The sequence below is a fragment of the Spermophilus citellus genome (genome assembly GCF_964194105.1).
Source record: "Spermophilus citellus genome assembly, chromosome: 5".
Lineage (NCBI taxonomy): Eukaryota > Metazoa > Chordata > Mammalia > Rodentia > Sciuridae > Spermophilus > Spermophilus citellus.
Genome location: NC_138186.1, coordinates 143,215,712 through 143,236,769, shown reverse-complemented (window position 1 = coordinate 143,236,769; position 21,058 = coordinate 143,215,712). Strand labels below are relative to the sequence as shown.

Genomic DNA, 21,058 nt, shown 5'->3' with positions numbered 1-21,058 from the left:
CTAATTGCTTAGAGATTTAGATAAATAACCTAATGGACTGATTCCTTTTCTGGTGTTTTACTAATAGCTACTTCTAAATAAATATGGTCCCAAGATTTTAAAATTGTCCTCTTTAATCATTTAAAAAAATGGAAAATGCTTATTTTTCTCAAGTATCAGACAGAATTTTCTTTTAATATTTTATATTAACATGAAAGTCATAATAGTAGTATATTTTGCATTAAATTTTACTTCATAATTCATAAGATAAGCTCCCATAATCTTTATTCTTGTAGAACTGTTAACTAGGAATTACCACAAAATCCTAGCCAGGAGCCTATCCTAATCTAGAACACGTGTGTAACTAAATTGTCTACATTGCGTGTCTTGGTTCTTTTTTACACGAGACCCAGTGCAAATAGTATCTTAGTAGGCAAAAATGTAAGCTTGGATCCAGAACACTTGTGTTTCTGAATAATAAAGCTGCAACTGGCCTCCATACATAGCTTAAGGCAAAGGTTGATCTCCTTACTAGGATTTAGTCTTTAAAAGCCTGCGGTGTGAAGGAGAAAGTATTGAACCAGCCAGTGTTTTCTTTAACCTGATATCTTGCTCCAAAAAAAAATTAGGGCCATGTATCTCATCTACCTTTTGAGATTCCTTTGGGGAAGAGGGAATTAAAGGAAGTCTATAATTTCAGGTGTCCCTTTAAAAATAGCTTACGACACTGAATAAAAACCTGGGGGTGGGGAGAGGAGGGTAAATATGCCACTGGTAGTGCTTTCATCCTGTATCAGCATTCCTAAGGCCTTGAGGCCATTAGGTCTCTGGAGAAAGCTGCTTTGGTTGTCCCCTTCCACACAGCTTTTTACACTCCAGGAGCTGCTCTTGGGGTTTTCTTTTTTGAAGCTGTGTTGGCATTAATTCTTCTTGGTGATGACTCATAAAACAAATGTTGTTTTTCACATAGTTCCTGAAAGAGAAAGAAGCACTCATGAAAATGTCATTCTTGGTTTCCATACTTGAAAAAAAATAGGCATGCTGTTATTTTTTAAATCACCCTGGAGTTTTAATGTTTTGGCTATGCAAAAATGTTTTATTGTGAAGCCTCTTATATCATGAAATATATAAACCCTAGAACCTGGGTCAATTTCATGCAAAAAGTAAGGTGTAAGTTAAGGTGTGTTCTCAGAACACAACCCCGATGACTCTGCAGGCCAGGCTTCCAAGGGTTAGAAAGAGAACCAAAGTGAGGGCTGGGGATTTAGCTCATTTGGTAGAGCTCTTGCCTCACATGTACAAGGAAGGCCCTGGGTTCAATCCTTAGTACTGCAAAAAATAAAAAATAACACTAGTGGAGATTTTATCCCAAGTCCTATCTCATTTTCTTCCATTTCTCAGATTCCACCACTACGCCTGTATTTACATCTATATATTTTGGCTTCTTTATTATCCACTCATTTCTGCATGAATAAGTTATTTTCTACAAGGTTATTCCCACCAGCATAAAATATGCTTTAGTATTTTATCTTTATTTTACAAATATCTTTCAAAGATCTTTTTTCCATAATTTAACCACTTAATCAAGTGGCTGTGCCCTGGTAGGTGGTAAGGATGGAACTGCATAAAGACTCCTGCTTTCAAAGCTTAGGTTTTCCCAGGGGAGACAAGCATGTAAGCATATAATTTAAGTAAAAGTGCTGGTGGGAAAAGTAAGCAGTAAAAAGGGAAAAGAATGACTTTGGGGGAGAGATTGTATCATACAGTAACATGGGGCCGGGCATAGTGGCACACTCCTGCAATCCCAGTGGCTTAGGAGGTTGAGGCAGGAGAATCATAAGTTCAAAGTTAGAGGCCCTAAGCAATTTAGCAAGACCCTGTCTCCAAATAAACATAAAAAAGGGATGAGGATGTGGCTCAGTGGTTAAGTGCCCGGGTTAAACCCGGGGTAGGGGAGGGGAGGATTAGGTCAGAAACTGGGATAAGAATTCCAGAGAACTGAAAGGTACAAGCAGGGATATTGGTTGGTGCTTGGGAATTTGAGTCTAAGGAGGTACTTTTTTTTTTTTTTTTTTTTTTTTTTTTTTAGTGCAGAATAGTGCAGTTTTTTGTGTGAGAGAAAAAAATCCCACCAAAGAGGAGATGGATGGTAGTGGGTCAGTGCACAAATGAAAGCACGGGCCTTAGCATCACAGCAGAGTAGGCACAGATGTGGGTAGGTTAGTAGATCTCATGGCGAGAGGATGAGGTGGTCTTTTTTATTTCTGTTTTCTCAGTACACTAAAAAGAGTCATCAACAGAAAGTGGGAGGCAGTTCTGAAGGCTTGATGAGAGAATGTAGCTGTGAGGTAATCACCTTGTAAAATAGGAAAGTCAGCACACCAGGGAGCCACAGTAGATTGCAGGGCATTACTAAAGACCTGCTTGAAAATTGTTCTTGTAAATTTAAAACAAGACTGGTCAGCATAATTGTATATTTTCTACAGCTACATTTAGCTCCTCAGATAAAGGATAAAATAAGCTAAAATTTGGTTTAATCAGAACTGAGGTTTGCCCGAATGATAGACAGGGGAGGGCAAGGAAAGGAAAAGAGACAGGAAAGGGAGTGGCTCTGGTGGCCATCCATGCACCTGAACAGCAGAAGAACGAAAGAAAGTGAGAACATGGACAGTGGCTGTCCAGTGGTTTCCAGTTCTGGGAGGTTGTCAAGATTTGTCCAAGTGCAGGTTTTTGAGAAAGTAAGCCAGAAAGGAAGGGTGCAAAAGTGAGTGGGATGTTGGTGAATGGTAGGAGTGGTGGGTAAGGACAGCGGAGGGTGTGACGACCACCCACTTGTCTGCTCCCCTTCAGAGCAGAACTTCAGGGAACAGATTGTAGCTGGTGTCTTCACTTCTTTCTCCATCCTCTTTGGTCACCTTCTGTCCTTATTCCACTGACATTTAGCCTCACAAGCCCGTGATCACCTCCCTGTTTATACTTGGCCTCCCTGGTCTTGCCACTTACAACAAAAGTCTTTTGGCCTCAGTGACTTGTATTTTAGCTTTCCTCACTACTTTCCAGGCCTTTCTCATATTCCCTCTCCTCTGCTTGACCCCTGTGTGTTGACATAATCTAGGACTTGGTCTTGGGCCTCATTCCTTTCTCTTTGCTCTCCGACTGGATGATCTCTGGTTTTATAACTTCAATACCACCTACAAACTGATGGCCACCCACAGTTACTCTAAAGGGTCTCCAGAGTTTCAGACTTACATATCCAACTGCTTACTGATCTATATCTTTACTCAACGTCTAATGAACATCTCCAAATTAATATATCCAAAACAGACTCTGTTGTCGCCTGCACCCTGAAGCCTAGGCCTCTTTCGGCTTCCTTATCCCATCATCCGTGCAGTTTCTCAAACTAAAACTTGATGTGTCATGCCATGCTAATGTGTCATGCCAACTACTCCATTGCCTACGCCTGTATCCAGTTCATTCATTCCTCCAACAGAGAGCTTCAGCTGTATGCCAAGGGGCTGGGAAACATCAGTGAACAAAATATACAAAATTATCTGCACTCAACAAATTTAAATGTAATGAGATAAGCCAAGTCAATGAGTATTTCAGTGTGGGTTAAAACTTAAGTTGGAAAGTCTGGGACACAATAGTGATCTTAAATAGGGTGACAGAAAAAGTGGAAACTGGAACAGTGAGACAGGTGGATATCTAAGGGAAGGAAACTAGACAGAAGACAAATACAAAGCCCCTGAGTCTTGAGCATGCCTGGTGAGCCTAGGGTATAGCAAAAAAGCCAGAGTGGCTGTGAGAGTAAAGGGGGTGAGGGGAGCAGAGTAGGGCTTCGAGGCTGTGGTAATGCTTTTATGCTAGATGGAAAGTAAAGGGATCACTCTGGCTGCTGTGTAAAGAAAAGATGTAAGGGGGATGAGGAAGGGAAAGGATCAGGTAGGGTGGCTAGTGCAATAATACAGAAAGGAGTTCATGATTACTCAGATCTGGGTAGTAGCAGAAGATACACTCTTTAAATAAGAGTCAAGACAGCGTCCTGATAGACTGAACATGGGGTGAGAGAGAGACTGATTCAGGGAGACCCCAAGGTTTGTGGCAGAACAAGGAGAAGTAAAAGTTTGACAACTGAGTAGAATAAGTTTGGCAAAACACAGGTTTAATTTAGGACATGCTAAGCCTATCTGGTAGACATTCGGAAAGCGATTGGAGTCCAAATTCAGGAGTGGATCTGAGCTAGAGATAAACTTAGATACTAACACCTAGACTGTAAACTTACAGTCCCTGGCATATTGATAATACAGACCATCGAGATCATGGAGCCAGTAAGTGTGACAGAGAAGTGGTCACAGGACTAAGCCCCAGGGTTCACCAACTCTGAGAGAGAGACGATGGCCCTAGCTGAAGCTGAGTCAGGGACTGGTGTGGACCCAACCAAAAAGTGAGTCCTTGAAGGCAGTGAAGCTGATATTTTGGCAAGGAGGACGGACTTCCCTCAGTCCAACCATGGGATGGTCGTGAAGATGGTGTAAGAGGAAGAATAAGACTGAGAGGACTTTAGGGTGTTAAAAAGAGTCATTTCAGGGTAGTGGAGGCCATAAAATCCTCATTGGAGTTGGTACACAAGAATGATGACAGAACTTTAGAAGGACTTTGCTATAAATACAAAAGCTGGAAAGAAAGGTGCAGTCAGAAGACCTTATTAAAAATATGATGACTCAGGGGTGGGCAGAGAGAATGTAAAGAACAGATTGGAGAATGTGCTAGAGAAGGTGAGACAGGAGGGCATGATGGGGTTGGCCTCTCAAGAGTGATGGAGTTGATACTTAGAACCCTGAGGGGTGGGTGCAAATACTGGTGCATGCGTTGACGTGGAAGGTGGTGGAAGTTCCTTCCTGATTATGTCCACTTTTTTGGCAACCTGAAAAGCAAGAGCATGGTTAGATACTGAGGAGGTCCAGAGGTTTCCAGAGAAAGGTGGTATTGAGCAGTTGTCCAGGGCAGAGGCAGACTGAATAACCAAGGGGCATGTGTTGGCAGCACTGAGGGTCACTTGAGGTCAGTGGCCATGACCGAAAATAAGCCTAGCACTGTACTTCTGTGCTTCTCCACTCAGCTAGGTGACTGCAGATGCTCATTTGGACGTACCTTAGCATGCCCACTGGGTCCTGTCACTGTCCCACTTAGAACCTTTTAGTAGCTTCCCATTGCATTTAGAATGAAGCCCAAACTCCTCAGCCAGCCAAGCCCTACTCAACTGGTCTCCACCTGCATTCTAACTTAATTTAAAGACAACAGCCTCCAGGACTTCTTTCCATTCCTGGAACAGGCCAAGCGTGTTTCTGAGTACCCTTTGCACTTACTGTTCTCTGCCTGAATTCTCTTTCCTCCTGTCTTTTATTATCACCCAGATTTTATCTTAAAAGTTACCTCTCAGGGTACCTTCTTGGATTATCATTCAAATGACCCCCTAACCACTTAGACTTACTCTATTTTCATTCTTGTGGCAGTTTTTCTGACTGATAGTGTCTCAGTACCTAGAATCAGTACCTGGCACATAACAGATGCTAAATCAATATTGAAAATAGTCTCATGAATGAATGAAAGAATGGCCACATCACATTGACTGTTAGAAGTGAAATGTAATTTAAGCTTTCGAACTAAAATATTTATAACACATTAACTTGTTTGGGTTTTTTTCTATTTATTCCCATTGAAATTGGGGGCCGGGGGAGCAGAATAAAATCACAGTTGAAAAAGCAAACATGGCAAATGTCCCATTCTGAGTTTGTAGCTGGCAGGGCAGATATTCTAAATAAAATCCTTTCAAATTATATCGTTGGGGAAATCTTTTCTGACCTCTCAGCTGAGTCACTGTTTATTTTATAAGAAACTTAACACCTTGGAAGAATATTTGTTTTCTCAGCTTTTTAGAAATAGAAGTAAAAGAACCCAACTCCAAATGTGAGAGAGGAAAATATTAAGCAATATGTAGTATCAAAGTTGAAGTTCATCTAATATTATAAATAGTCTCCTTTCTTACTCCTTAGGACAACTTATCGCAGATTTCAAAAGTTGATTCACTGTTTTATTAACTTTTAAATTCCTAAAGACTCCCTTAGCTTAGGAGTGTGCTTCCTAAGTCTTCAAGTTCACTGCAGCTTCTCTGTACTAGCAAGGTCCATGGGCTTTCCACTACCCCTCATTTCCTTAGCTGTTTGAAAACTTATCAATACCATGACTTTTGTTATTTTATTTTATTTGCTTGGACATTTCTCTCCAGGGAAACTTGTTTGAGATATGCTTCATACATACTTTGGTCAGTTTACATAATTCAGTCTGCTTTCATCTTTATTTTAAATTCTTTTGCTAACCTACTGCATCAAGCAAAGAAAAACCCTGGGCTTTCTTGTATTGCAAAAATAGGTGTTAACAAAGATTTCTAGAAGTAAATTCTTTTCTGTTTGTGCCCTCAGTACTGGGCTTCCATATGGTACACACCTAGTATTCTATTGTGGCTAGAACTGAAAGTGCACAATTGTTTCTGTCTTATCTTTCATATTTCTCTGGACCAATGTCCTTATCTATTTTTGTCCTTCAGCCCAAACCTCAAAGTGTCATTTAGGTTCACCATACCTTCAGCTTTGGTACATTCTTAATTTATGATTTACAGCTTTCTTTGAGGGAGTCTGCATTTGAGGAATTGCACAACTCAAAAGTAACAGAAACATGATTCTTTCAGAAACATTTCACAAGTCATAAATGTCCTTCTTTAGACAGGTTCTTTCCCCACCCTAGATTCTGAATTCATAAGCTTTGCTGAGTTTTAGACATCCAAATCATATGTTCTTAAGAAATGTCTCATTCTGGAAGCCCACTAGATGAAAAGATTGCATTTTCTTAAATTCTGTCTTCAAATTTTCATTTGGTTTGCAATATGATACATTTGACAACCCTATATGAAAGAGATCTGAAAGTCTCTTGATCTTCAGTTGTGCACAGCCCCCTGCTTTCAAATTTGACTATTTTGGGTGGGGGGGGGGGAGGAGTACCAGGGTTTTAACTCAGGGGCACTCAACCACTGAGCCACATCCCAGCCCCATTTTGTACTTTATTTAGAGACCGGGTCTCACTGAGTTGCTTAGCACCTCACTTTTGCTGAGGCTGGCTTTGAACTCCTGCCTTAACCTCCCGAGCTATTTGGATTAAAGGCATGCTCCACGACACCCAGCTCTAATTTGACTTTTTAAAGAGTAAAATAGGGAGTGATAGTAACAGACCCTTAGTTTCATTCAATTCATAGAATAAACATAATAATTCTTTTTTTTTTTTTTTTTTTAGAGAGAGAGAGAGAATTTTTTTTAATATTTATTATTTTTTAGTTCTCGGCGGACACAACATCTTTGTTGGTATGTGGTGCTGAGGATCGAACCCGGGCCGCACGCATGCCAGGCGAACGCGCTACCGCTTGAGCCACATCCCCAGCCCCGTAATAATTCTTTCAAGTAGCAAGTTGTTAGTGCTTTCTCCCTGCCTCAATTTTTTAGTTAGTGCTGTTAATAAGATTTTTTTTTAATTTTTATGTGGTGCTGAAGATCAAACCCAGTGTCTGATACATACTAGGCAAGTGCTCTGCCACTGAGCTACAGCCCCAGTCCTTAACAAGAATTTTAACGAACCTCTATTTTTAAAGGAATTTGGCTTCTGAAGATAGTAAATGGGTAATTCGAGAGTGTATATACATCAAATGGACTGATGATGAGGCCATGGAGAGCCTCCAGGCCTCTCTCTTCCTAGCCTTTTCCAAGACTCACACAGTCACACCCAATTTTGCATTTCATAACTTGTAATAGTTTCTTAAATAGGACTCTCAAAAGCTTAGGCTCCACAAAATGCATACCTAATACCTACGCACCTATGTGTTGAACACCCATTTTCTATCCCCTATGTGGATACTTCCCCAAAACTCTGGTCCTGATGGGACTTGCATTCTTTCCCTTCCATCTTCCTGTCCCATTGTCACCTCAAATGTAATATGTACAAGCTGAGCTCAGCATTACCCTTAAACCCCCACCAGATTCCGACTCCCGAACCTGTTCTTTCTTCCCCTCTGTGTCTCGAATCAGTGACTGGCACTGTATACTAGTTTAGTCTTTGAGTCTTGGGATTCAAAGTTCCTTCAATGCCCCAGTTCCTTCAATATAAGTGACTTATCTTTGTGCTAACCAACACAGTAGAGTGCAATGATCTGACTTCTTGTCTGCGTCCTGAAGTATGGAACTATGGGTTGTCTCCTATATTTTCTGTTCTTTCTTAGTCCAATGCCTGCCCATAATGAATGATGAACAAAGAGTTGAATAAATAATAACTGAAGTAGTGGACAAAGGAGTGATGTAGTATGGCCAGTATGCCTCACTTATCTTAACCCACAGCTCTTCCTTCTTCCACTGCAGAGACTGTGTTAGACCACAGGCTAAATCTTATTCTGTGACACACAGATCAAAATTGGTTTGGTTTATATTGCTGCCCATCATGTGGGATGGACACACATAACGAATAATTGAAATCAGCCTTGACTTTGTCTGCAAGTTTTCAAACAGCAAATATTTTTCAGTCATCTGCTAGGAATCAGTGTGACGCTAGATACTATCGAGGTTATGTAATAAAGATAATGGATAAAGAGCATTCATGGAAACCAAAACTTCATCAACCTAAAGAGGTTTAATTGTAAGAGTGCTAGCTAAGGCAAAATAGGAGAAAATGTGACTAGGAAATATTGAAAGTCTGGGAAAAAGTAATTCTTCCCAGGTTTTGGGTTATTCAGGGTTTTAGGCTGAGGATTTGAATTGACTCTTAAAGCTTAGGGATGTACCTGTAAGTCTTGAGAGATAGTACTAACGTGGAAATAGAAGGAGAAATAAGGACATAAAAGACAGAGAGGTAGAAGGAGATTGTTTCATGGGAGCTAAAAGAGAGCGTTAAAAAAAAAAAAAAAAAAAAGGAGGAATAGACTTTGTGCGGTAGCCTATCCTGTGATCCCAGCTATTTGGGAAACTTAGTTTGATTGCAAGTATGAGGCAAACTTGGGCAACTTAGTGAGACCTTGTCTCAAAAAAGTAATAAGGGCTGGGAGGTTAGCTTAGAGCTGGAGTGTTCTTGAGTTCAACCCACAGAACATATAAATAAATAGGTAGGTGTGGTAGATTTGATGTGGTCAAAAATTCTTTGCCCTTTATTCCGTCAAAAGATAAAGTCTGGGACTGAGCCTATGGCTCAGTAGTAGAGCATTTGCCTAGCAAATGCAAAGGCCCTGGATTCAGTCCGCAGTACTTTAAAAAAAAAAAAAAGTAAGGTCTACTTTTATACCCGCCTACCCCCCAATCTGATCTGGCCATGGTACTTCTAATGGCAACAGAAAACAGATGAGATATATGAATTTCAGAATGTAAAAGGGCCTTGGAGTTTCAGCCTCCACCACCTTGCAGTGTTGCATAAGAGAAAGCCACATTCACTTCCTAGAAGATGGGAAGCCATGTGCAGGAGCACTGAGGCTCCCCACTGACCACCAGCACCTACCACCACCTACCCACTTGATGCAGCCAGATATGATCATGAGCCTGCAGTGCAACTGACCATCTCACCCACATAGCCCATGAGTGAATCCAAGTGAAACAGGCAGCACCACCCAGCCATGCCAAAGAGTCATGGGAAACAGCAGCTGTTGTGTTAGGCAATATAGGGGGATGATTTGTTATGTAGCAATAGGTAACTGAAGTGAAACCAGAACAGGGAAGGAGGAAAAGCAAAGGCAGAGACCAATGGATATGCAAGTCACTGGTGTCCTGATATCTTAGTACTGGAAATGGCCTGAATCTGTCAGGAAGGTTTCCAGTTCCAGGTGGAGGCATTGAGTTACTGAGGTCTGAGGCCAGTAATGATTCAAATCAAATATCTGTAATTAATAATCTTGTTCAGAGCCTATGCTAATTATTTGACTTCAACTTGCATAAAACCAGGCAGTGTGCTGGTCAGGCTGAGGATGTATCAGCCTTTCTGTATTTTTCACTGTAAATGAATCATTTTTGTTTTTATTTTACTTTTTTTTTTAAAAAAAAAACCTCATCTGTATCAAAACTTAGCCCTACTATTTGATAATTACCTTATGGCTTAAATTAAGAAAAGTTTTTCTGCTTACTAAAGTAAAATATTTTTAAAATCTCAACATATATACCCACCATCAATTCACCTATCAGGCTTATTCTTCCTTCAGATAAAAACTAGAGGATCAGTATGCGCACAGTTTCTGTAAGCATATTTCCCTCTAAGTGTATTAAACATTTTTAAATGAAAATCACAACTCATAAAAAAATCACAAATCAACAATGTGATTTTTCCCGTTATATTAATACCCAATAATAAATATCCCTACATTTCTATGTGTAGTGATTTGATCCTAAGGAAAGGAACAAGTTGGCCTTCATTCCTACTCCTATGTGTCACCTCTTCCCCCAGGCCAGCCATTTTGGCAGTTAAGAGCTTTGAGTTGTGTTACTAAAAGAAAGTTTTCCATGGCCCACTACTGAATTAAATTATTTAAATTCATTTATCCCATTTTTTAAATGCTTATTCATGTAAGAAACTCTTGTTCTGTCTCAAAACTGCCTAGAATGTACCATATTTTGAACAATTATGGATGTTTAGGCCCAAAACTTTTATTAAGGCTGATAATTACAGCCTTAATAAGTGCTTAGGGATCAAAGATCTGTTAAGTCTGATAACAGATGAAGGGATGAAGCCATGATCCTGGCCCAGGGTGGACATGTTATCCCAACATCTACCCCAGGTCTCAAAGAATGCCTTTTTTTTTTTTTTTTTTTGCCAGAAGCTAGACAGATGGTTGAGGTTCTCTGCTCCTTACTGAACAGAGCTTTAAAAGCAAAGCCCCAAGCAACTTAGGAAGACACTGTCTCAAAATAAAAAAGACTGGGGATGTGGCTCAGTGGTTAAGCACCCCTGGATTCAATCCCTGGTTACCCTCCCCCCAAAAAAGAGCTTCACTTGCTGGAAAGCAATGCTTTTTCCACTTCCTTGACTGAATCACCCACATTGATGACAGGGCAGGGAAACAAGATTATGCACTGAGACAGTCTTACACCAAAGGAATATCTGGAAAGAACTTCAGATATTACTATTTAGCTGTATATAAAAGTTGTGGATTTGGGGATTTGGGGATTTGTTGTTGTTGTTGTCTGTTTTGGTACTGGGGATTGAGCCCAGGGTTGCTTTACCACTGAGTCACATCCCCAGTCCTTTTTATTTTTTATTTTGAGACAATGTCTCCCTAAGTTGCTTAGGGCCTCACTAAATTATTGTGGCTGGCCCCAAACTTACAATCCTCCTGTCTCAGCATCCCAAGATGGGATTTTACAAGCATGAGCCACTATGCCTGGCAAAAGTTGCATGTTTGACTAAAGGCTATTTATTTATTGTTTAAAGATCAATGCATACAAATACTTACGATTTTGCTAGTTCCATTGATATTTGTTCCAAAGAGCATCCCTTTGTTTCAGGTATAAAAACAATAACAAAAACCAGAGATGCTAAACTCATGATTGTATATATAAAGCACACCCATGGCAGGCCAATAAGATCTATAAGGAACAAAAGAAATTGATTAGAAATGTGTTTTGTGTTGCTTGGATCCCATTTTATAAATGCTTTTTAAAGCATATATAAAGCCATATCTATTTTCACAAATGCTAGTAGTATCCAGCGAAATAGGATTCATGAATTTAAAATGTAGTCAGCTCTGGAAACCTGTTCTTACTAATGACGTCAGCTTTCTCTGGTAAATAACAATCTTGTGACTAACCCAATTTAAATTCAATTGCTATCTTCTTGCTGGGCATGATCATAGTGAAAACAGAGCCTAAAGCCATACAGAAAAATATAATGCAGAAGATAAAATTTCTCTTCTCACCCTCCATAGTTTTCCCTCTTGGGAATTGACACTGTAGCAGTTTGGTTTCTATTTGGTGGACATTTGTAGTGACACATTTATACAGATGGACTTTTCTTAGATTGAGTGCATTCTATTTTACTGTGATATGAGTAACTTACTTCATGCAATATTTGATCACTTTTTAATAGTCAGTTGTGTACTTTGTAATACTTCTTTCTAGGTCCAGAGGGAAAAACATGTGATATTGGGTCCAAGAAAGACACCAGTGAGCTAAGATGCATCAAGAAGCAAGATCCTCAAGATTTTGATGGGTTTCACTTTGCCAGTCTAGTTTTTCCCTTGACCACTTCTAGCCAGTGGTACAATCCCTTTGTAGTCACTGGCCAATATCAAGGAACATTAAGTGATGAGGTGTGCCACCCCTCCCCATTTGCACTGTGCTAGCCACTTGCATTGTGCTGGCTCCTGGCTCAGCAGCATGAAGTTCCATGTCACAAGGAGTAGTGAGAAAGTAGTTGACTCTTTCTGCGCATACATAGGCTCAGGCCAACTGTAGATAAGATTTGCAAATAGCTCTTAACAGCTGCAGCCACAAATCACAGTTGGTCAGGCAGGAAAATGAAGAGGTTGTATACTGAGGCTGTTTTGGTAAGTGCAGTGTGGAAAGATCTAAGCATAGTAACCACATGTGAGTGAGTTTTTGCTGAGGTGGGATGAGCAGGAAGAGCAGTCCCTTTGGCCATTGCTGGTACAGGGCTTGGCCTGACTTATTGCTTAATAAACTGCTTATAGAATTGGTCCTCCCTCTTTCTCTGAATTGAAAAACTTGAATATGGAATTGAAAACCGCAAAAGGCTGTCTCATTGAATTTGACCCCAGTTCTGTTAGAGCACTTTCAGTAGCAAGGAGCTCACCTTTTCCCAAGCTTCACCCTGCACAGTGAGCCAGCTTTCTCTGCTCAAAAGTTCTTTGTCACCTGAATCTACCCTTTAATCATTCTGCTTTATAAGACAGAATGATTTGACCATTTTACATTAAAACTAAAATCATGCTTAATTAGTAAGACCCTCAAAAGTAAATTCCAAAGGTGATATACTAAATGTATATTCATGAACGTATATGTGTATATATATTTATGTATATATGTATATGTGTATGTATGTGTTTGCACTTTGCATATGTATAAATATGTGTGCACAACCCAGTTTTAATGACAACCATGCAAATATTTGAATGCACTCTGTCCCTTTCCTGAGACCCTCTTGTCCAAGTTGAACATCCTGAACTCCCCTCCATTCTTCTCAGAACATAGGTGACCTGCCCTGGTTATCCAGGTCACCCTCCTTGGGTGGACACACTGCAATTTTTAAGTAACCTTTTCAGAATGCTTTACTCAGAGCTGAACACAATACTGCAGTTGGGTCATGCCCACTGTACAATATGTTTTCCTATCTGGAACAGTCTGCTTTTATTGATTCAGATGAAATTTCATCAAAATGTTGGTATCTGAGGGCTTGTTGCCAGCTAGAGCCTCACATCTTTAAGGTCTTTCTAACCCATACTTGGAAAATTGACTTTCAAAAATAAGTAGAAATCTTCAAGCATCCCCATTAAATATCATCTAAAAGTTTTAGATCATTCCAGGCTTTTAAAAATTTGGATCATTTTTCCTAACATTTGTTCTAAAAAGCCCATTTGGAGAACTTCAAATCTTCATTAGCTCATCCAGTATATTAGCTAGCCTTCCCAAGGGTTTGTGCCATTTTTTTATGCCTTGACATTCCAATTCTCTCTCTTTTTTAAAATATTTCTTTCTTCACACCAAACAGCAAATGAAGTGTGTGTGCACACGTGTGTGTGTGTGTGTGTGTGTGTGTGTGAAGGTGAAGGGCACATATTTATGTGGGTTATCTGAGCAGGAGAGGTATGGCCAATGCTAATAACCAGCAGTGTAGTTTCCTTCAATCTTAGGCTATTTCTAAAAATGTAGGACATAAGGATTAGACAGTTTTATATGAAAACCAAAATCATGCTTACCTAGCAATTTCAAAAGCTAATTCCAAAAGTAATATAATAAGTATATACACATATATATGTGTGTATGCATATATTTATGTATACGTATGTTCATATATAAACATGTGCGTGCACTTTAAGTAAATATCCACTTTTGAAAATAAACTATACAAACATACACATAAATATGAATGCAGACTACACATACAAATTGAAGAAACTGGGTAATTTGTTTAATAAAATTTTCTAATTTGGATTTTTTTTATTTATTGTAGCCAGAATGACCCCTAAATATATGTGAAATGAGAAAAACCCATTGATCTCTTTCTGCCCTAGTCCTGCCTGGACTTGTTGGAGACCAGGGATGATACCTGCCTCACTGGTCAATTTTAGAGGATGCTGGGGCACCACCTCATTATTTGGGGAACTAAAAATAAAGTTCCATGCACTTATCTTGCCTGTCTTCTATAATCCACACTTCAGGTTAGCTAACTCACTAAGAAGAAATTTCTCTCTAGAGAAGTATGCCATATAAAAACATAGAAGGAATGGTAGAATAAAGATAGTGGGTTTAGAAAATAGTGGCTCACAGCAGTTTAACATGGCAAAGTAGGAGACCATTCCTGACATTCCTCCTGAAGGTAGGACAAATCCTGTCACCTACCAGGGAGTTTGCAAACCAACCAGAATACCTAGACTTCCTCAAGTCCTCATCTAGATCTAGATATTAATGTACAGGAAACACAATGAATAGAGGGACATGGGATATAAGAACAATCTACAAATTCCAGACTCCCTAAAATTCTATGAAACAAATGATCCAATTTCTTCATAAAAATATAAGGTGGGGTGAAAGGTGAGGGGAATGGAGATGAAACTGACAAAGTTGTGTTTCATACGTTTCATTGTAGATTATATATTTGAATGTGATTCAGCCAAAGTATAAAAAGTAATTATAAGACAATTACTAAAAATGTGAACACAGACAGGATATTTGATACTTAAGGATGATTATTAAAATTTTCCATTATACTGTGGTCCTATTTTTTTAAATATCTTTTTTTTAGAGGTCCCTGCTGAAATTTTACAGGCAAAAATGACATTATGTGTGAGATACAACTAAATTTGGTAGGAGGAAGATCAGGCGGGGGTCATAAATGAATTAAGACCGAGAACAACTTTAAGATAGGTAATAGGTACAAAAGGTTCATTGTCATTCTTTACCTCTGAGTGTGTTTGAAATTTTCTACAATGATTTTTTTACAAGGATAGTCATCCCTAATGTTTGTCTTAAGAGAATACAAATCATCAGAGGAAAACAAAGAGTTCTTACCAGTTACAGTCAAAAACGTCAGAGAGATGAGGAGATTGATGCCCCAGTTCATGCTAGAGGTTAAAGCCATGGCTCGTCCTCTGATCCCACCAGGGAAGATCTCGCTGAGCACCAGCCAGGGCACTGGAGAAAGAAAAAGTGACGGCAAAATTAGGGAAAACCCATTGTGATGGAGGGCTGGCTCATTGATCTCTCTGTGCCAGGGCCAATACCTGTGACAGCAGGACAGGACAGCCCAGAAAAGGGACATGCCTTCTCTTCACCTTCAGCCAAGGGAGACACCAGACAATGGGCCTCCGGAACATGAAATACTGGTCTAGGACAGAGGCTTTCAAAACACCAAGGAAGGGGCAGTGCCTGGGGCAACCAAGGGCTGACTGAACAGCCACCCAGCTCAAGAGCCTCAAGGCTAGATACCAGCGCAATTGCTACCGTATGTGTCCTTTCCTATGCCCTCCTTTCCCCTGGACCTGGGAGAAGTCTAGAGTCATAACTAAGGAGTGGGTAGGAAATGGAGCTAGAAGGGCAAGGGATACCTGCCACTCTCCCTTCTTCCACTTGAACCTCCTGGCCCTGGGTGAGCTGGGTGGAGGGAAGCCCTAAATTCAATAGAACTTCCAGATTTGTTTATTATACCAGACTAGACATTTGAATTTCTGGAAGAAAGACTCTTCTTGGCACCAAAATGATCAGAGCATTTTTTTTAAAATTTTCTGTGAGTGACAGAGAGCATTATGGGATCCGCTTAATGGGATTAGAAAGAACAGAAGAGAGAAAATTAACTCATCTTCCTCTCATATCCCAGCCACTGAGTGTGCCTAGTAAAGTCTGAGCAAGTTCTTACGGGGAGCTGACTTTACAAACATCCAATAACATTGCCATTTGATCCTCACTAACCCTGAATAATTAGTAAGTATTTATTATTCCTCTTTCATAGAAGAAGAAACTGAGGCTTTGAGGGGTTAATGACTTGCCAAGATCACGGAGCTCCTACGTGACAGAGGTAGCATTGAACCCTGACAGTCAGTCTCTGGAACTCATGTGTTTTAATCACTGTGCTGTCTTCATAGTGGCACAGTAAATATTTGTTTATTAATAAATAACTGTGAATGCAAGCACATTTGATTCTGTGGAAGAAGGACTTTGGAGCTGCCCACCCTTGGCCCCCTGCTGGCTAAGGCGCCATGTGTCAGAAAGCCAGTGTTTGTACAAGGACCAGCTGCATAATGCCAGCCCAGAAGAAGAAGCTAGAAGCCAGGGAGGGGTCCCATTGACCAGCACCTCTAGCACTTCCAGCACCAGAACCGAGCAGTCAGCTGTGTGTCTCACTGAACAATTAGCTGCTCACATCAAGATCACGTTCTCCTCGTCATAAATGTGCTGTTTTACAGTAAGAAAAAATAAACTGAATCAAAAAATTTCTTTTTTCTTGATTATCTTCTCCAAGTGAATCTATATAGGGTCACCTTGAAGACGGAAGGTGACTATAACAAAAACAACATAGTTATTGTTTTAATTGATGGGAAGTTTTCAAAAAAATCCTTATCTCCCACCCTTTCACCTCACCTTCCCCCCCCACTCCTTTTCACCCCCAAAGACCTTTACTAATTTGTATCTTTGGTAGAATCTCTTTTCTCTTAGCGAGCTTAGTGCCTAGGTAATCCTATCTGGAGCTTTGCAAAATTGAGGCTCTAACTCTGGGTAGATTGTGTAATTCAAAGCAAGCTTTCCAAAGGGGACCTAGCCTTGGGCAAATAAAGCAAATAATCTATGCCACAGACATATACCCTACCCATGTCCCTTTCTGACATGGGCATTTGACACAGATTAGTTGGAGCTGAGGGTCCCTTAAGACCTTATGCTGTAACAGGAGGGAGAAGAGGGGGGAAACCTTTCATTTTCTTCTAGTAGAGGAGTTAGCTCAGATTTTCTTGACCCAAATTCTAGCTCTCCCTGAACACCTGTCTAACCTACTTCTTTCTGACTTCACCTTTCATCACTATGGACTTTTGAATTATCTGGTGGCATTCGGTAGATAAATTGCTGAGCTCATCAAAACCACATTGGCCTCAGATGAAAATGAACTGATCTTGCTGTTATAGAAAGTGATGGATTCCACCAACATGAAGACAGGTGCTTGTGCAGAGCACAATTTGTATGTTCTCAGTCTGAATTGCCAGGGTCTCCGTGCGCTGAAAAACTTGAGATCATACTGGAAGTCTGTCCTAGGCATACCTTCAATTCAGCAGCTAAGCCAAGTCCTTGGGCAATATAAAAGTCTGAATAATGAATCAAAGGTTGAAAAATAGACTTCCTTCAGTCTAGTGGGAACTTGTCTGACAAACCCTGCACCTGACATTTCCCAAAATAAATGTATCATTGCTAAAATCTTCTGCTTCCTTTTTCCATGGAATGGGAAGAATTCAACAATGGATGCCTTGGTTGACTACGATCAACAAACTGGAGGTTGCAACAATTGACAAGGGAATGCTTCAGCCATCCCAAAATGGAGAATATTGTTTTAATAATGATTTCAGAGCTATAAAATTCCAAGTTTTCAGATATGGAAGAGTGAAATAAAAACCTGAAAGTGGCATTTGTGATAAGAAAGTCTTTCCATTTCAGTCTTGGGAGCAAGACAGTTCAAGAATATTATAGTCTTCATGGTTCTCCAAAAAGATGTTGTGAATGGCCAAACTGAAGAAATGAAGAAACTCTGCTTCTTTTCATAAGTAAAGAACATAGACCACCACATTGGGATTTAATATGCCGATTTTTATAATAATGGGTGGAAGCTTTTTAAAAGTCACTATATTTTCTTTTCCCAAGAAGGTGACCCAGTTTCTCCCCAAGTAAAATCCAATTATTGCTAAAAGGGAGGGCTCCTTTTCATTGCCACAGGGAGGAGATGTGGCTCCCCTGAGCATCCTCTTTATTCCCTACGCCGATGATAAACCAACAGAGGATGCATTGTCCTATTGGCTCGGAGGGGGATCTGCAGAGTACTCGTGACAGTGGCAGAGATTTAGTGAACTCCTACGCAGTGAGCCCAGCAGCTGCGGCTCATAAACAGTTCTCCTGGACCCCTGTTATTTCTCCTTCAACCTCATCATTCTGGGGCCACCTCAGCAATTTGCACTCCCCATAAATGTCAGAGTCTACATGTCCTTAAGGTCTGCTGTATGCTACAGTGATTGAGGAAAATTTGGACTAGCATGGGCCACTGGGGAGGGGTAATTGTTCACAGATATAGAACTCATATTTCACATGATATTAAGTCATGAGGACCGCCCATAAGAACTTGCCTGGTCTAGATGAAATAAACAGAACATTTATGGCTACACAGAGTGTCATAAAAAGATCACAAAGCAAACAATATGTTGAAGTCTCTCTGTTTTCAGTTGGGGACACAGACTTGGGTTAACAGGGGCACTCCATAGAGATAACAGCCCTACCATATGTAAGTTACCCTGTGTATTTTCATACATCTCCTTATTTCTGGTCACTGCCCTAATTTTTCCTATAGACATTGTCATTTAACCCCCTGCACTTTCAGATTTAAACCCTGCAGTTCTCCAGGCACATTTCCACTTGGCTGGGGTTCTTCCTGAACCACCTGGCATGCTCACCCAGAGTTTGAAAGACTCGTCGAGGTCTTGAATCTCTTGCCAGAGAACTCCTAGCAACTTTGGAGTCAGTTCTACACTCAAGCTGCACAGTGTTTAGCAATTTGATTTGCTAGGGAAACTATGTCCTGTGCTTTGTAGAAATGAAGCCAAATCCTATGGTTTTTATTGTATTTGCAAGTAGCATGCAACACACCCAGCTCTCTCTCTGAAAAGGGGTACTTAAAATGTGATTTTGAGTAGGAGCATGCCATCCCTTCCAACCAGATGTTTAAATTCTGGCGTCATAAGTTTCCTAAGTGGAAAAAAATGGTCTTTAAAAATAGACTCCATGATAGGCCACCAACTCCAACATCAGCAATCATGTATCAAATTCCTTTTTTCTTTTTTCTTTTTTATAGTCTCACTATTCTTTCTTTCTTTTCTTTCTTTTTTTTTTTTTTTTTTTTTTTTTTTTTTTTTTTTGTGTGTGTGTGTGTGTGTGTGTGGAGGGGGGCGTTCCAGGGATTGAACTCAGGGACACTAGTTCACTGAGCCACATTCCCAGCCCTATTTTGTATTTTATTTAGAGAAAGGGTCTCACTGAGTTGCTTAGTGCCTTGCCTTTTCTGAGGCTGGCTTTAAACTTGAGATTCTCCTGCCTCAGTCTCCTGAGTCTCTGGGATTACAGGCATGTGCCACCATGCCCAACTAGTCTCAGTATTCTTGTGCTCCCTGAGTTGTGCCACTTGTGGGCTTTAGTAAAAGAAATACTTTATTCAAAAATATTATCTGGGATTATTTAAGTCACAAGCTAAGAAAAGTGATAAAGTGTTCCTCAATCTTTTGCCCTAATGATTTCAAATCAAAATAACTGAAAAGATTTTCAAATAATATTTTAGGGGAAATTAGACTAAGTGAAGTAACCCTCAATTTATAAAAAAATGGCAATGTTAAAAATGGAACCCATTTGTGATCAGGTATCAGATGAGAATAGGAAAGAACTTTGTCAGTGGGCTTTCAATTTTCTTGCTTTTGTTGCCTTTAAAGCAATTTGGAAGCTAAGTTTTTTTTTTTTCCACATATAAGCTAATATCTAACATTTTTTTTACCATGAATTTAAATAGTGACAAAGGATGCAAATTCTTCTGTATTTACATTCTAGCATTTAAAGAAAAATAGTTATATCACTTTTTTATATGTTTCTGGCAGAATTTAAATATGATAAGTGTTGATACCCATTACCATCATCCATCCAAAAAATACAGGAACAAAGAATTAGCTTAAATTTTACAGAGTTTCTTTTTCACTTGAACTTAATATTTTATCCTAGTAATGAATTTTTAAGCCTCAAAATCTTTCACTTAACACCCTACCATGCTTCTCCTCAAAAAAAAGACCTTAAATTAAAATTTTAGGTTTAGTTTTATTTATTCTAAAAGATTCTAAGTATTTTTTTCTGAATTGAGTTATTAAAACAATACTTAATACAAAACAAATCAAAATCATAGAACTATCTTACAAATTTTAGCAATAATTATTAAATATTAAAATGAAAATTTATTGCAAATACCTCAATGAAATGAATGGGAGTTTTTTTTTATTATGTATGGGGGGGTGAATGTCATCTATTTCTAGAGTAAGATGATTCGGTTCTACTTTTTAAATAGATGAAATTTATTATTCTCAAGAATAAATAAAGTAGATGAAGAGTTGAAGGGATCTTATTATAACAATGCCACTCAGATCTTTGAATTAACAACAAAAGTTATTCGTGATGATATAATAGCTGGTAACTTGATTAGGTCATCCTTTATTTTTTTGTTGAAAGCAAATCATTGGAAATATCTTAGCTTATGAAAGACCCATTATCTAGTCATTTGAGTCATTTCTTAACACCTACACCAATATTTCCAGATGTCACTTTGATTAGTATTCTTGGGTTTTTATAACTTGTGATATGTGTCATAATAAGATTTCTGATGGGTAATAAATGAGCCTTCTTTTAAATGGAAGAATTGTTACAACTTGGGTGATGGGGATGAAGAACTTTTAAGAAACATGTTTATTTGAACTCGAAGCTCTGGAAATTGACTTCCTTTGAGTTACTGAAGTAATGAAACTAGTAACAAATGAATGCTTGTGTTTATTGTTACTGTT

The 21,058-nt window shown here is 39.4% G+C and overlaps 1 protein-coding gene across 1 annotated transcript in view; it reads right to left on the bottom strand.

Moving 5' to 3' along the window:
* Positions 1-139: 139 nt before the first annotated feature.
* Positions 140-21,058, bottom strand: part of SLC2A12 (solute carrier family 2 member 12) — a 58,754-nt gene continuing 37,835 nt past the window's right edge. Inside the window, exons 3-5 of the mRNA XM_081295330.1 lie at positions 15,294-15,416; positions 11,501-11,633; positions 140-952 (exon numbers count right to left, since the gene is read on the bottom strand). Coding sequence (XP_081151456.1) covers positions 799-952; positions 11,501-11,633; positions 15,294-15,416 — 410 coding nt within the window. The 3' untranslated portion in view covers positions 140-798. The remainder of the gene's footprint in view (positions 953-11,500; positions 11,634-15,293; positions 15,417-21,058) is intronic.